Here is a 17558-nt window from a genome sequence, read left to right on the forward strand (position 1 = left end):
AAATAATGTGCAATGACATGAATTCGAATCAATACGTACAGATTAAGGCATTTACTGCAGACGTATGACACAGTTATCGCATACAATGTACCGACTGCTGCCATATGTCACAGAGGAAAACAATGCAAACAATTACAGGAAAACCGTGAGCTAGTAGGCATGTTACTGATAAAAAGGATTGCCGGCTTAATTCTGGGAGGACCCCTTTTACTTCAAGGTATATGTTTATTTTTGTGTAATTTTTTTCAGTTGACATGCTTTTACTTAAAACAGCTTAACATTATACCGAGTCAAAAAAAACATGCGATATTGACAGCATGATCTCGTTCTGAATGGATATTTTTCTGCTTGTAAAATGATTTAAGGGTTCATTTAGGAAGGATTTTAAATCTTACAACGGAGTCAGTACTTCATTTTAACGGATAAATATTTAGGTCACCTGAGTAATCAGGTTACCTATTGCTATCTGTTTTCGTCTGTCGACGTGCGTTAACATATGAATATTTCAGATTCTCCTGTGCAACCGCTCTAATAAATTTAACACAAAGCATCTGGTGGGTGAAGGGGAACAAAAATTGTGAATTTCATGGTTCCCCCTCCCTTCTGAGATGTGGGGCAAAACCACTAAAATTAATGCAATCTTTAAAAATCTTCGTCTTTACTTTGGGACTTCAAGCAGTCAAATTGTTGGCATGATTGTAATCAGCATTGAGTCCTCTACCAATATTGTGAAATTCATGGCCCCAGGGTCAGTGGTTCTAGTGCTTGGGCGGAACTAAATAGATTATATAATGAAAATGTATAAGTTCTTTGAAAATCTTCTCTGCGCCTGGGCAAAGTTATGTTGAATAAGGCTGCCTCTACCAAAACTGTGAAATTCATGGGCCCTGGGTCAGGGGTTCTAGTGCTAGGACGGACCTCTCTTGATTATCTAGTGAAATGGCATAAATTCTTTGAAAATTTTCTTCTCTGTTCCTGGGTATTTTATGAACCAAGTACAAAGTTATTTTGAGCAAGAATGTCCCTTTCAAAATAGCGAATCTTATGGCCCAAGGGTAAGGGGTTCTCATGTTAGAGCGAGGCTCTATTGGTTATATAGTGAAATGGCATAAATTCTTTCAAAATCTTCTTCTTGATATTAAACAAACTACAAAGTTATGAAGAAAAAGAGTGCTGTTTCCAAAACTGTGAAATTTATGGCTCCTGGGTCAGGGGTTCTGGTGTTACGGCGCGGCTAAATAAAGTATATTTTGAAATTGCATACTTTTTGTACAAATCTTCTTTTCTGCTCTTGGGCATAAAATAAACTAAGCAAGTACATTGTTATGTTGAATAAGGCTGCCTTTACCAAAATTCATGGCCCCTTGGCCAAGAGTTCTAGGGCGGGGCTCTATTGATTAAATAGTGAAATTGCATAAATTCTTTGAAAATCTTCTTCTCTGCTCCTGGATATTAAATAAACTAACCAAGTGTAAATTTTTGATGAGCAAGTGTTTCTTCCAAAATTGTGAATTTCATAGCCCCTGGGTCAGGGGTTCTGGTGATAGGGCGGGATTCTGTTGATTATATGTTGAAAATACATTAGTTCTTAAAAAATCTTCTCTGCTTCTGGGCATGAAATAAACTAACCAAGTACATACTAGTTATGTTAAATAAGGCTGCCTCTTCCAATTTGTGAATTTCAAGGCGGGGTTCTGGTGTTAAGGCAGGGCTCCAAAGATTGTATAGTGAAAATACATGAATACTTTGAAAATCTTTTCCTTTGCTCCTGGTTAATATGCCGATAATCTAATTACCTATTTATGATAAAGGAAGGTGCCTTTTTCAAAATGGTTAATTTCAAGGCCCCTGGGTTAGGGTTACCGAGAGTTGGGTGTTTTGTCTGAAAACAAATTAAATCTTTGAAATCTGCTCGTTGGTATTAATCAACCATGTATGATAAAAGGAGATGGGTGAACGTAGCGTGCGAAAAGGCCACTACCTTCAGTTATATAAAAATCATATTTAAATCGTGAATTTAGTATTTAGAATCAAGTTCTCATCATTGATTTTTATGAAATCATGAAAAACAAAAAAGTTTTGAGGAAAATTTTTCGTCAAAATTTATTTTTTATTTTAAAAAAAATGAGGAATCCATTGGGTTCAAACCCTAGCAATAAAAATCCTGAGTTGCATTCTCTATTTAGACCAGCACGCTCACCACTACGCTACACAAGTTCTGACGAATTGTGGCATTTAAAGCATGTTTGTGATATGACCATTGACGTAAGGAACTTCAGTTTTTTTAAAAAGATACGAATTAATGTCATAAAATTATATTTTTAAGGTATAGTGGGTCCTTGCTTCATAATTTTGGAAACCAAAATATGTATGATTGTATGCAAACTTTAAGGATTAACTTTTAAAAAAATGAGAGAAAAGACCCACTCATATCTATAAATAGTGTTATAGTGTGAAAAAAATCTCGTTTTGTCCTCTTTCGTGTGTGTGTAATATTTCATGGGCAGATAACTTCAATTTTCATGAGATTTGTGCAAGTTGTAGAGATTTTACATAAAGTATACTTTTATGTTAGATGAAATATTAAGGAAAATTTTTATATAACTGAGATTTAATTTTTCATCTTCATGATTGTTGCTCTATGGGCTTATCTCTCGTCATGTTCACCCATCTCCTTTCAAAATTTACGAAATATGTTGCCGCAGGTTCAGTGGTTCCTGTGGTATGGGGTGCACACCTGCTGGTTATAAAGTAAAAATGCATTTTCTCTTTGTTACTCTGATCTACCTCTGGGTACTAAGTAACCAAAGTAAGCATGCTAAGTGTATAATTATGATAAGCAATGTTGCCTCTTTAAAGATTGTGTATTTCATGGCTTCTGGATTAAACAAACCAAATTCAATTGCTGGATAATTGCTACGATACTCAGGTGACCTATAAGGCCCGTGGGCCTTTAAAAAAAAAAAAAAAAGAAGAAGAATTTATTCTATCAATTTAATATCCTGTTTAGAGACCAAATGGATAATTAAGGTTGCTTTTAAATAAGGAAAAATACATTTTCCAAAGAAAGATCATTTTAACCCACCTTAATCTTTAATATTCTAGATATTCAGTGCTACCTTCGGAGTTACAATACATTTAACTTCGATAGATATTTATAACTATAAGAAAAATGTAAAGAGTTCGATCAGCAAATGATGTATACAAATGACTGAACAAGATAAAGAGGATACCCACACATTCCAGAGGTGGAAATATATAGGAGCCTCGCAGGAAAAAGCATCCGGTCATATCCGCAGTTAGCATCTGTATTGATCAAGAAAACTGAATGTTTAACGTCCCTCTCGAGAAATTTTCACTCATATGGAGACGCTCACCACTTCGCTGGTGGAGAGTTGCAAATTCCTATACTCGGCACTCAGTGTCATTGAGCAAAGAGGGATCTTTACATATTAGCACGGACTGCGACACGGGACCTTGGTTTATACGGTCTCGTCCGAAGGACTGGGCTTCACGTCCCACTCTTTGCAGTAAGAAAAACATGTCTTACTCTTATTAAAATATGCTGGTTTTCTTTAAATTATGTGTATTGGCTTAATATGAAGCTGTTAATCTGGTCAAATTTCAGCTATAAATTTTTAGAGTTCCTTTATTTTGTAAAGATACTTGAATGACTGTGTTCATTATCCTTTTATAAAGACAATACATTTTTGTCTAATTTTATTTATTTATTTTTTTGTTCGTATTGGATATCCAGAAAGGTTAATAAGATTAAGTCTTTAAGAATTAATATGGTTAACTTTTTAATTCAATTCTATGTTCTGTTTAATTACACTGGGTTTTTTTCTCACATTCATCAAGGAATTTGTGGAACGATCATCAATTTAGATGACCTATCCGAAGGAATTTGTCACAAAGAAGAATTAGAAATTGAGATTTCAATGAGGTGTGACATGAAAAACCTCAAAATCAACATCGTTACAGATGTTTTAATAAACTGCATTTTCATCAATAATAACAAGTCGTTTTGCCATACTGCGGATTCTGTGCATTATAATCACGACAAGGACAGTAGAATTTTTACAATACGTACACCATTTAATCACAGTATCCATGCCGGTCATACGCTATGGATCAACACTACGTGTCAAGAAAGAAGTTTACGTGAAAGGATTCTCTTGAAGCCTTGTCGTAAGTCTGTATACATTTCAACCTTCCTTTTGAATTTAATCGTTTAAGTCAAATTTTTTGAAGAGTTGTCGTAAGTCTGTATACATTTCAACCTTCCTTTTGAATTTAATCTTTTTAGTCAAATTTTTTGAAGAGATTTTTTTTTAAAGAACAAGGTTCACTTTTGCCTTATTTGGCCCTGTGAATTTCTGAAAAACTGAAACTGCATAGTTTTACTTCACAATGCATTAAATATCACTTATATCTTTGGTGACTGCGTATCTATCAAAAATGACGTCATTTTCTGGCTAATCAATGCATTATGACGTCAGGAATTGCGTCAATTTCCTCATATTCTGAAAAAGTCTACTAAAACGGCCAATTTTTAACGCTATGTTTTGATATTTAGTATAGAGCACAACCTCTGATCTAAAATATGCAGCTAGTAAATGATAGAACTGTTTCTGAGGATTAATGGACATGTTTTATTTTTTAGATGAGAGAGTGCGCTCATATAATTTTTCTTCACTGAAAGTACACAATTATACCTGTTTACCTAAAAATTCAAGAACATTGCAATTTCATAAAGCCAGTTCTCCAAGACCTGAACTTTTAGGAGAATTTTTTAAATAGGATATGAAAGCACCAAGTCTCTATTTTATTTTAATGCTTCAAATAGAAAATCAAGTGTTGATAAATTAATTGATATATCTACACGGCCATTTTATGCGTAAAGTGACCCGACTATGTGGGCAAGGATTGCAAGAAAAAATACTAACACTTCTAGTATCCCCGCCTGGATTCATTCATTTGTAAAAGTAGAATCTCGAAAATTCGATAGTAAGGTTGAATTTCAAAGAGGGGGAATTAAACTGCTTAAAAATAACAATTCTTGTTTACTGCTGTAATTGAATTGCAATAATTCACTAAAAGTTATGTATTTCCTCTTGAAGTTTCTGGGTTTCGAACAACGGCGTACGGTAACAACACGCATGTAACGATTTCCTGTGAGCATGCGTCCTTCAGGTTTTCACATAAAGGTATGCGTATCGTGGGAAAAGAGGATTTGGCACACTGCAGATGGAACAAAGAAAATCAAACGAACCATTGCTTCGGTGATTCTGAAGGTAAACATGAATATTCTTCAAATGTTGTCCCCTGCGCATAGCTCAAAGCAATCATTTTCTCCTTGGGGTCCTTTTTTCTAATCTTAAATTTTCTGTAAACAGTCGGAAAATGTTATGATATACTAGTATTTGACTATTTGCATGACGTACAGAGGAAGTGTCTAATATTTTCATTGAAATTGATATACACAGTAACAATGTCATGTTATTTTAAGCAGTAATATAATCAATATTAAAGTGTCCTCTAAATTGAATGTACTATAAATAATTATATTGACATGTTTCAGGTTAATCATGATTTCTTAGGGGGCATACAGTGTATTGTTATCTGAATTACAAAAACACTTGTATTTTATAAGTGCAAATGTCAGAACGCTTTGGGTATTATCAATCTTGAGTCCAATTGATAAGAACGGCATCATTTGTAAAACTGCACGGCCAAGCTTTTTAATCTAATAGTTATCAGATAAATGTCAGTGGCAGATTAAGATGGGGCCAGAGGGAACCCCTTTTGTGTCCCAAATATACACACGATTTAATAATTTAAAATCTTTTTTTTTTTTTTGGTGTGGCTGTGGACCGCTACCTCGACCAAATTCTTGTCGGCTCCCCCATTTCAAGATTCATTAAATCAGCCACTGAATATACACATTTCTTCACTTTATTAATCAAAATTGTTCTCTCTTGTAGCTCTGGTCAATGGAGTAAGGCATACGATGCCATACAATGAGGGAATAAACATCACGTGTAAATTCGACGAGCAGTCTGTAGATATCAACCCACACCAGCAAACAACAATAAAAGGAAGTAAAATGATAACTAAGACCAACAAATTACCATGTATGATATATCTTTTATATATTTTTCAATAATGAGGATGTCGATAAATATCAAAAGTTAAAATATTTGAAATCGTATTCAATTTTAAAGGATTAGAATGAGAATTGGTTATGAAACTTGCTCTTGTGATCCCTTGATAAAATACATACATGTATGGATTTTCCCTGATGTAAAATTGAACTCCTTGTACATTATAAGGCTATTTTTTTTCTCTTTTTTTCAGCTGTTTACATGTCATCACAAGATAATGGAAAAACAATACCGACTGGCTCTTTAATTTTGATTTCTATTTTGTTCATCTTCTTCGACATTTTTGTTTGAGAATTGCACATCTGAATTCTCGGCAGGTTTCAATATCACCTGTGGTATCTTGTATCTGAAGCCCATCGTCTGTCAATATTTCTATAGGAAATCGATAATCGCCTATATAACAACCAGATAATGGAAACGATCTTATTTCATCATGGCGCCTCCATGCTCTGTAATCACTTGTCGTGGTTCAGTCGAGTCCGGATTGTTAGTAAAACATTGCAGGATATTTCCGAGATAGTATGACAGTGATAAACTTTGTGCCACTCAGCTCGAGGGAAGCAATTATATATGACACTTCACTGTTTAATTGTAAAAGTAAGAAATGTAAGTTACTAATTACATTTCCATCTTTATTCTTCTCTGTGATAACGTTTTGAAGGTTATGAGAGTTGATTTTTTTTTAAATAATTCAACATGAATGTAAATTTTGCAAAATGAAATGTCAAGAGACTTAAATGCATGTCAACCTCATGCATCTTTCTCAGTTTGTGTTTGACGTCAGTGGGCGGGGACTATTGAATAATTGAAATGTGTATTTTTAATCAATTAGAAATTTTTGATAAATAGGCTAAATATAACGTATTGTTTCTATGTGTTATTAAACTGCATTACAATATAACATGTATCATTTCTATGTGTTATAAAATACATTATCAGCAAGAAAGGTTTACAATGTATATAGAGAAATAGATGCATATGAAAAACATTTCTTATGTTACTGATAGGTTTTACAGAAAATATCCATATTAGTTTTCACCTTGTGTCCCTTGATTTCAATACTTTGATTTAAAAAGGAAAATTTTGAAATGACATGAAAGGGTAATGATTATGGATAGCGGTTCTTTTTTATGTTACGTAACACGGACAGATATATTAAACCAACCAAATGAAAAAAAGGAAAAAAAAACTGCATCGAAATCGATGCACGATTAACGGAAATATTTCCCGTCGAGAACGTATTATTTAAGTCTAAAATAATATCAATACTTTTTATTTCCTCTATTTTGTGCTGCTGCATGTGCAAAATAAGCCAGTGTAAATTGAAAAAACAAAAACAAAAGAAAAAGCCAAGGGGCCACAGCGCTCAACTGAGCACATCGGCCAGGAAATAGCACATATCAGACCAGAACTAAACATTTACTGAGGCGTGAATTTTAACCCCCGAAGGAGATCACGATTTGATCGAACTAGAATCTAAATTACCTGAGGATGATTCCATATAAATATTACTAATCATGGCTTTGAAGTACTTGAAAAGAACATATTTAAAGTTTTCCCTATATATTTCTATGTAAAACTTTTATGGGCCATTTTGGCCCTACCTTGCCCCCCACCCCCACCCCGGGGTCATGATTTGAACAAACTTGAATCTACACTACCTGAGGATAATTTCACATGAGTTTCATCTTTCTTGTCTAAATGGTTCTTGAGAAGAAGATCTTTAAAGAATTCTCCTATATATTCCTTTGTAAAACCTTGACCGACCATTGTGGCCCCATCCTACCCCCTGGGGGTCATGATTTGAACTAACTTGAATCTACACTACCCGAGGATGCTTCCACATGAGTTTCATCTTTCCTGGCCCAGTGGTTCTTGGGAAGATTTTCCCTATATACTCCTATGTAAAAATTTGGTCGGCCAAGGTGGCCCCACCCTACCCCCGGGGGTCATGATTTGAACAAACTTGAATCTACACTACCTGAGGATGTTTCCACATGAGTTTCATCTTTCCTGGCCCAGTGGTTCTTGAGAAGAAGATTTTTTTTAAATGCCATTAATTTTTCACTATTTTCACTAATTCATCATTATCTCCCATTGGAAGAGGGCGTGGCCGGTCCTTCATTTGAACAAACATGAATCCCCTTTACCTAAGGATATTTTTGGCAAGTTTGGTTGAAATTGGCCCAGTGGTTCTTGAGACATGTGAGAAGAGGGACAAATTTTGATCAGAAAATCTCTCTTGAGCCTTTGGCTCAGGTGAGCTAAAATGATTCGAGATAAAACCCCATCTTGAAGAGCTCATTTCATTTTAAGTATGGCACAATTCTGATAAATCCTAAGATCTGAATATGTCAATTACATATATCATATTATTCGTCTAACACACACATCTTTAAAACAATTCTCTTATTCCAACTCTGAACTAGTTTGTTAACAACAGACGATCAACATATTATTACAAAATCTAAATTGTATCAAAAAATGATCTGAAACATAAACCCGTCTTGCACTTATTCCAACTCTGAATCAAGATACTGAACTAGTAGTTAGGTTGCTAATCACAGTCGATCCATTTTCAAAAAATGCACTGTGTGTCCTTCACAGTGTCTCGTGCATCACAACTAGCTGTGACAACCCCCGTGATGTCTCCGTCATATGTTGAAGTTCTTTTCTACTTCTCTCTCTGGCTTTCAAACTGCCTGCATTTGTGTATGGTACATTCAGGGCAATTAGTAGATTGTTTACTTCTGATTCACCCTATCCACTATTTTTAACATACCTGTGTTAATAAGTAAAACAAGCTGATAATCAATGTAAAAATGAATACAAACAACTATTGGAATAATAATAATATGGCCTAAAATAAAATTAAGTTTATTTGCAGTTGCCGACCGACCCATTGAAATGCACCTGACCAAAACTTTCTTTTAGCCATTTGGAAATTTGATTTTTTTTTTTCAATTTTTCAGAATATTGAAACAGTTTCGTTTTCAAATCATAACACTTTTATCATTCAGTAGTTTATAACAAGAGGTGAGCTTATTGACATGTCTAGTAGGTGTATGAAAACCTCTTTTAATTGTTATCTAACAAAATTCTGATTTAAAAAAAAAAACAAAAAAAACTGCCTACCTACCGACCCAGTCTAAAAATTATAGGTCGGCAACTGCAAACAAAGAATTTTTTAAGCTTGGCCTAGCTATCCGAATAAAGCTCTGTATAAACAATAGTTCAGTACTGTACATTAGATGTATATGTACTTTTTTTTCTCACCAAACCATTTTCACGATAATTCTTTAAAATAGTTTTTGACAATATAAATCTCTGTCTTTTATGAATAAAATTTTATATTTATCTCCAACAAGTTGAAGTCGAATTTTCATTCGTTTCCTTTATTATATATATGCACTATATCAGTTATTCAGATTATATAATATGGGCTAAAATGCTTAAGAGATTAAACCTGATTTGAACATACCAGTCGTAACTTGGTGTTAACATCCCATGCAATTACCCTTTCTTCGTAGAATGACACGATTCATTTGGCACTTGCTTTACATGTGTAGCGGGCAGCCGCTTTCGATAGCTGATTGTGAGATAGCGCATTCGACAGAGCACCTGGCCGGAGTTCAAGGGGGCAAGGGTTCGAATCCCGGTGGGGTCCGCTGTATTTTTCTCCTCTCCCGTTACATTTGGTGCCGTGCTATGCCCTAAAACTAATAGGTGAGAGGTCTGCCAGGGATGAGCCTGGGTTGGGTTTCTTGTGGGCAAAGACCTTTGAGGAGAGAGGAATGTGCCGGTCAGCCATGTTCGATCACCGGTGGCCAGAAAGCTCAGTCGGTAGAGCACCTGATCGGAGTTTCAGGGGGGCCAGGTTCGAATCCCGGTCTGGTCCGCTGCATTTTTCTCCTCTCCCTGGCCCGTTGCAAGTGTTAACATTCGATGTACTATCACTTCATTTATACATGTATCATTCGACCGAGCCCGAAATTCCTAAATGGAAGGGTTGTGAGCAAAGCTGATATGATTTCAAACCTTCAACAAGGATCGAAATCTTTCAACAACCCTGCGTCCCTGCAGCCAAATGCCCCGTGTCTTCACTTCCTCCACGTCTTTGTTAGGGGTGTTTTCGGTTATTTCTGATGTTGTGCAACAGCTAGCTTAATTATTTTTTTTCAATTCACACTGAATTATTGACTTATGAAAATTGAAAATTCTCCACACTCCTCCTTCCCTTTACCCTGGTTGTGATTGTGTAAATTTTAAATACTTTTGAATACCTTGAAAAAGTTTGATTGCGCATTTTGTGTTTTTCTTAATTGATTTTGACTGCCTAAAAGCCTTTTAAATCACCTTCAATGAAGGATCGAAATATTATCTCCGGTTCAGCTGAAGTCTCCGGCTTTGGAAGTGAAGTCAATGCTGGCTTAGCTAACGCATTCTTCATCAGACCTGTTTTAGTAATATCAGAAACAGCCTCCAAGAAACAGACTTTGATAAGCCAAGGTTTTCAATTATTTCTTTATCAAAAAGCAATAATTATCTTCAGTAGGTTTTCTCCACCTACATCAAAATATCCATGCTTTGTCATATTTGGGTGTATATTTACATGTTGAGCAAGAAAGCAGACAAGCATGTCCAAGTACCAGATTACTTAGATTTGAATATCTTTACTGAGAAATTTATTGAAGAAATGTCATTTTGCATGTTAAAAGAATGAGAAATACTTAAAAAGAACCTCATCATTTATCTAGATATTTTTAAACACTGTCGCCTTCTTTTAAATATTTACATATTCTATATGTAGATATTAATACGCCATGTGATTCGGTCGCGCTATGATCTCTGATCCCCAAATTCACACAGAATTGAATATATTTTCTCTTCAATAGGTTCATTATAAAAAGATATTTCCAACTGTAAATATATATACTTATGATAATTATTTTCAGTTTCTTGCAATATGTAAATGGATTTAAGTAAGGAGCGGTTAAAATTAATATTTATTTAATAAATATTTAATCATTGCAGATTTTGTTCACGGAGGGCACAATACTTTAGCCCTCTATAAAGGGTTTCCATGCATGGCATCTATCCAAGGAAACTCGAGAAACTAATTTTGACCTGTAATTTAACGAGGAAAATTAAATTAATCACATGTAAACAGCATAGCCGTTACATGTATGTGGAATGCATGTACAGTTCGTCTTGATAAGATTTAGTTTCAATCGATAAATAACCCACCAAGTTCAATGTTTTGTCCAGTTACAAAAAAGTAGGTCGACAGTTAATTGACAACAAGAGATTACACTTTTTATATCGGCGATTTGTACTACCAGGGCTTCAGGTAAAATCCAGTTTTAAATCGTCTTATTTGAAAACCATTTGTGTGTTTATTTACTGTGTTATATTTGAACCAAATTGTTGACAGAAAAATGTTTTTTTGTTTAACACTGAAGTGACCCGATTGCATAGGTGATCTTTATGCGCCACAAAATCTATGATCCAAAAATAAAACCACTACACTGCCTTCGTTAAAACAAGGTCATATTCTGTACGCTTAATTGCTAACATTTAGTTCTGATTTCAAGTAATCCAATATTGGGACTTTAAAGTTTAAAATTCGTGTCATCTCTTACGGTTTCAAATTCTTACCGGATATTTTAAAAACCAAAATCATTGAAGTTTGTGAAAGTGTTTCGATATATCCCAAATTCCATTATCATAGGTTTCAAAACAAACATCTAAGGCAAATTACCAATCTCATTGACAATGAGGGTCATGATTCAATGATTTTCTACCGCAAAGCAATTTTTGGAGACTTTAAGCCCCAAAAATTTTATTACAATGATCATAAAGATAATGCGCAATTATTGTTTGTCGCTGCCGTTTTCCTTTCCGTATAATGTTCATATTTCAATCATCTCAATTTGTTAAAGTATTTTTCTTGAAACAAGCTAAAGATACTATCAGTACGTGGAAAAACATGCGGACCTAGGCATAATTAGCAACTTTAGTACATTTCAGTTTTAAATGTTACATGGTAAATAATATATACGTGTTAAGAAATAAGGAACAACAAATAGAAGTCAATTATATGAAATCAGGCATGCAACGAAAAAGTTAACATGTTCAGAAAAATAAACTGTGATTCAGTGTTGTCCAATTTACGAATTTGTTTTATTGCATTGATTTTTAAATCTTTACCTGATACCTCCAATTTTAAACCAGTGGGTTTTTTTTTTAATTAATGAAACGAGATGCAGTTCTGTTGTACATTTCTTATGCTAATTATTCAAGTTATGTCATAAGATTAACTTCTCCCTCGGCAAATTGTGGTAAATTAAAAAAAAATAAAGCAACGTGTAGGAGCTAGGCACCGACACCATACAACGTCTTGCCAAAGTAAAATAGAAATGGTTTAAATTTTAATTGAGTTAAATTTGATATAAAATATGTCCGAAGACAATTGTCAGACTCACAAGTTTATGTTTTCAGATTCGAGACAATTTTCAGTCATTAAGCCTTTTTTCAAATAGACCCTTATCTCTCTTTAATTACATCTTTGAAAATATACTTTGTTTTTTTTTTTTATTGATAGAATCAGGATTCTGCAAGAGGCAGCTTATTGTGGGGAACAAATCATCAGAATTAAAATAAAGTCTTATGAATTTTGATGACTTGAGTTTAGATTACAAGGTATCAAATGTTTGAATTACGTCTATTTAAATTTATTTACATGACACTAGATTATTACAGATTTTTAATTAAGGCATTCTGTTACTTACAGAAGCCAAATTGTGCAACTCAGAAATAAAATAAAGAAATACGAAATTATAAAATAAAGAAAAACGAAATTATTGAATAAAGAAAAACAGAATTAGTATATAAAGAAAAAAGTTGTCCCAAACAATGTCGATTTTGTGACCCAAGTCTTTGAGGTGACGATTTATAGCTGAATGCAATTTTTAGTGTGTTTTTGTAATAATGTTTTACTTGAATACATGTAGATGTCATATTCTTATTATACCCCCCGCTTGAAAAGCGGGAGGGTATATAGTTATCGTTAATTCCGTCTGTCCGTCCGTCTGTTACGCTTTGGGGTACCCCCCATCTCTTATCCGCAACTCCTCTCATACCAATGAATGAAATTTGATGAAACTTTCAAAGAATCTTTATTACATATTGCCATTGTGCACCTCCTATTTTACTTTTTGATCTGACACATATTTTGGGTTTCACGGCCACAGCAAAACATGGACTTTGCCATTATAACAATATGGAAGCGGGGGGTATCATTTAGTGAGCTCATCGCTAACAGTACCTCTAGTTTCTATTCGTGGACTCTTTCGTCTTGGCTTCAAAGTAGAACTTGCGTAAATAACTTTCTAGGACATCAACAGTAACGGTTTCCATGTCCACTGACTCATTGTAGTAAACTTATGTGGGCCAGACTAAGATTAAAATAAATATTTTTTGTAACAGCATAGTTATTATTTATTTCAATTCACACTGAATTATTGAATTATGAAAATTCTCTACACTCCTCCTTTCCTTTCCCCAGGATGTGATTTTGTAAATTTTAAATACCTTTTTGAATACCTTAAGGTCAAGATCTAGTAAATAACTTGAGACTAATTTTTGGTGCTAGTTTCATTATGACGTCATAATCAATTTCAAATTTCTTTTTCCCGGACTTTACGGCTTTAGCAGAATTATGTAGAAAATAAGGTATTTTCATGTCATTCTGTTTGAAATCATATGAAAAGTAAACCGGATACCTATGTTAAATTTGATATAAGCTTAAAGAGGAGGCCAAGAACATACTAATTACCGTTTCCTGAGAGACTGTAGGCAATCTGGATACATTTCCTTTGTCGAATAGAAAAAAAAACTCCCATTTCCATGACTGGTTTTCTTACTTTTTCATTGAAAATTACAGTTTGAGATATGATTTTCATCTTGTGTACCAACAAAATATTCCCCAAAACACCTTATTTGACCAAGCTAAATTTATAAAGTATCATAAACGGAATTTGTTTCTCAAGTTTGATAAATCTGTAGGCACCTTTTATTTACTAGATCTAGACCTTAAAAAAGTTTGATTGCGCATTTTGTGTTTTTCTTGGTTGATTCTGACGGCCTAGAAGCCATTTAAATCACCTTCAATAAAGGAGCGAAATATTATCTCCGGTTCAGCTGAAGTCTCCGGCTTTGGAAGTGAAGTCAATGATGGCTTAGCTTACTCATTCTTCATCAGACCTGTTTTAGTAATATCAGAAACAGCCTCCAAGAAACAGCCTTTGATAAGCCAAGATTTTTCAATTATTTCCTTATCAAAAAGCAATAATTATCTTCAGTAATCTCTTCTCCACCTTCATCAAAATATCCGTGCTTTGTCATATTTGGGTGTATATTTACATGTTGAGTAAGAAAGCAGACAAGCATGTCCAAGTACCAAACTACTTAAATTTAAACATCTTTACTGAGAAATTTATAGAAGAAATGTCATTTTGCATGTTAAAAGAATGAGAAATACTTAAAGAGAACCTCGTCATTTATCAAGATATTTTTAAACACTGTGGCCTTCTTTTAAATGTTTTCATATTCTACATATAGATATTAATGCGCCATGTGACTCGAGCACGCTTTGATTTCCTAAATTCACACAGAATTGGACATTTTCTCTTCAATAGGTTCATTTAAACAAGAGGCCCAGGGGCCACATCGCTCACCAGAGCAATATGGCTAGGAAAAAGTAGAAAATGGCTTTTTATTGTAAAGTTCTAATCCAAAAGTAGTCCCATGACCAATCATGGATTTGCTATTTTTTAGAAAATGATTTTTAAAGAATTTTTCTATATATATCTTTAAAAAATTTGGTCGACCATTTTGGCCCCGCCCTACCCAGGGGGGTCATGATTTGAACAAATTTGATTCTACACTACTTGAGCATGCTTCCATATAAATATGATGAATTTTGGCTTTGTCATTCTTGAGAAGAAGATTTTTAAAGAATTTTCCTATATATTTCTATGTTAAAATTTGGTGGTCCATTTTGGCCCCGCCCTACCCCGGGACGTCATGATTTGAACAATCTTGAATTTACAGTACCTGAGCATGCTCCCTTATAAATATGTTGAACTATGGCTTTGTCATTCTTGAGAAGAATATTTTTAAAGAATTTTCCTATATATATATCTATGTAAAAGCTTGGTCGGCCATTTTGGTCCCGCGCTACCCCCGGGGGTCATGATTTGAACAAACTTAAATCTTCACTACCTGAGGATGTTTACCCATAAGTTTCATCTTTCCTGGCACAGTGGTTTTTGAGATTTTTAAAATATGCCACCAAATTTTCATTAATTCCCAATTATCTCCCCTTGAATGAGGGCGTGGCCAATCATTTGAACAAACTTGAATCCCCTTTACCGAAGGATACTTTGTGGCACGTTTGGTTGAAATTGGCCCAGCGGTTCTTGAGAAGAAGTCGAAAATGTGAAAAGTTTACAGACAGACAGACGGACGCCGGACAAAATGAGATCAGAAAAGCTCACTTGAGCCTTCGGCTCAGGTGAGCTAAAAAGAAATGTGCAAATGAAAATATATACTTATGCAAATTATTTCAATTTCTTGCACCATTATACATGTAAATGGAATTTAAGTAAGGAGCAGTTAAAATTATTGTTTATTTAATTAATTTTTGATCATCGCAGACTTTTTACGGAAGGCACAATACTTTAGCCTTCTATAAAGGGTTTCCATGCACGGTATCCATCCAAGGAAACTTTGGAAACTAACTTTGACTTGTAATTTCAACGAGGAAAGTTAAATTAATCAAATGTAAACAGCATAGCCTTTTTTATTTAACATTCCAGTAATCCAATTGCAAAGTTGATCTTTATGTGCCACAAAATCTATGATCCAAAATTATACAAGTACACTGCATTCCTTAAAACAAGTCCATATACTGTACGCTTAATTGCTAAGACATTTAGTTTTGATTTCAAGTAAACTAATATTGAGATTATGAAGTTTAAAATACGTGGCATCTCTTACGGTTCAAATTCTTTCCGGAGTTTTTAAAAACCAAAATCATTTAAGTTTGCGAACGTGTTTTAACATATCCCAAAGTCCATTATCATAGGTTTCAAAACAAACTTCTAAGGCAAATTACTAATCTCAGTTGATAATGAGAGTCATGATTCAGTAATTTGTTTTTACCGCAAAGCAATTTTTGGACACTTAAAGCGCCAAACTTTATTTACAATGATCATAAAGATTATACGGAATTATTGTTTATCGCTCCCAAATATGCCAATTCATTTTCTTTCCATATAATGTCCCTTTTTCAATCATGTCAACTATTTTTCTAGAAATAAGCTAAAGATTTTTCAGTACGTGAAAAAACACGCGGACCCAGGTATAATTTTAGCAATTTTATTACATTTCAGTTTAAAATGTTACATTGTATAATACGTGTTCAGAAATAAGGAATGACAAAAAGGGGTCAATAATATGAAAACACGCATGCAACGAAAAAGTTAAGATGTTCAGAATAAAAACTGGTTCAATGTTGTCCACTTTACGAATTTGTTTTATTGCATTGATTTCTAAATCTTTACCTGATACATGTACCTCCAAATCTAAGCCAGTTTTTCTTTTTGAATCAATAAAACGTCATACAGTTCTGTTGTACATTTCTTATGCTAATTATTCAAGTTATGTCACTTTTCCCGGCAATCTGTGGTAAATTTATTTAATTAAAAATGATGTAACGTGTAGAAAGCTAGGCACCAACTCCATACAGCGTCTTACCAAAGTATAATAGAAATGGTTTAAATTTTTAATTGAGTTTAATTTTTGTATAAAAATATATCCGATGACATTTGTCAGTCCCTCAAGTATAGGTTTTCAGATTCGAGACAATTTTCAGTCATTTAGCCCTTTTTTCAAATAGACCATTATCTCTCTTTAATATCTTTGAAACTCTCTTTAATATCTTTGAAAATATACTTTGTATTTTTTATAGATAGAATGACGATTCTGCAAGAGGCAGCTTATTGTGGTGAACAAATCATCAGAATTAATTTAAATAAATTCTTATACATTCTGATGACTTGAGTTGAGATGACAAGGCATCAAATGTTTCAATTACGTCAACTTAAATTCGTTTACATGACACTAGATAATTACAGATTTTTAATGAAGACATTTTGTTACTTAGAGACGCCCAATAGTCAAAACCAAAATTAAAGATAGAAAAACTTAATTATTAGATAAAGAAAAAACGAAAATATTAAATAAAGAAAAACAAAACTATTAAATAAAGACAAATGAAATTATTGAATAAAGAAAAATGAAATTATTAAATAAAGAAAAGCGTTG

At 33.8% G+C, this 17558-nt stretch overlaps 1 protein-coding gene across 1 annotated transcript; it reads left to right on the plus strand.

The window, feature by feature from the left end:
* Positions 1-6: 6 nt before the first annotated feature.
* Positions 7-6848, plus strand: LOC134229493 (uncharacterized). The gene is made up of 5 exons (XM_062711245.1): positions 7-217; positions 3862-4191; positions 5124-5297; positions 5988-6137; positions 6361-6848. The coding sequence occupies exons 1-5, from the start codon at positions 160-162 to the stop codon at positions 6456-6458; spliced, it is 810 nt and encodes a 269-aa protein (XP_062567229.1). The 5' UTR covers positions 7-159; the 3' UTR covers positions 6459-6848.
* Positions 6849-17558: the final 10710 nt, after the last annotated feature.

Source organism: Saccostrea cucullata, unplaced genomic scaffold (assembly GCF_032062105.1).
Source record: "Saccostrea cucullata isolate Sc308-1 unplaced genomic scaffold, CSIRO_AGI_Scuc_v1 ctg4774, whole genome shotgun sequence".
NCBI lineage: Eukaryota > Metazoa > Mollusca > Bivalvia > Ostreida > Ostreidae > Saccostrea > Saccostrea cuccullata.

What these genes read in the sequence shown, in the direction of transcription:
- LOC134229493 (XM_062711245.1), top strand. Translation starts at nt 160, where the DNA reads ATGTTACTGATAAAAAGGATTGCCGGCTTAATTCTGGGAGGACCCCTT. An exon ending in AGGACCCCTTTTACTTCAAG is followed by an intron (nt 218 to 3,861) that starts GTATATGTTTAT and finishes ACATTCATCAAG; the next exon opens with GAATTTGTGGAACGATCATC. An exon ending in GATTCTCTTGAAGCCTTGTC is followed by an intron (nt 4,192 to 5,123) that starts GTAAGTCTGTAT and finishes TTCCTCTTGAAG; the next exon opens with TTTCTGGGTTTCGAACAACG.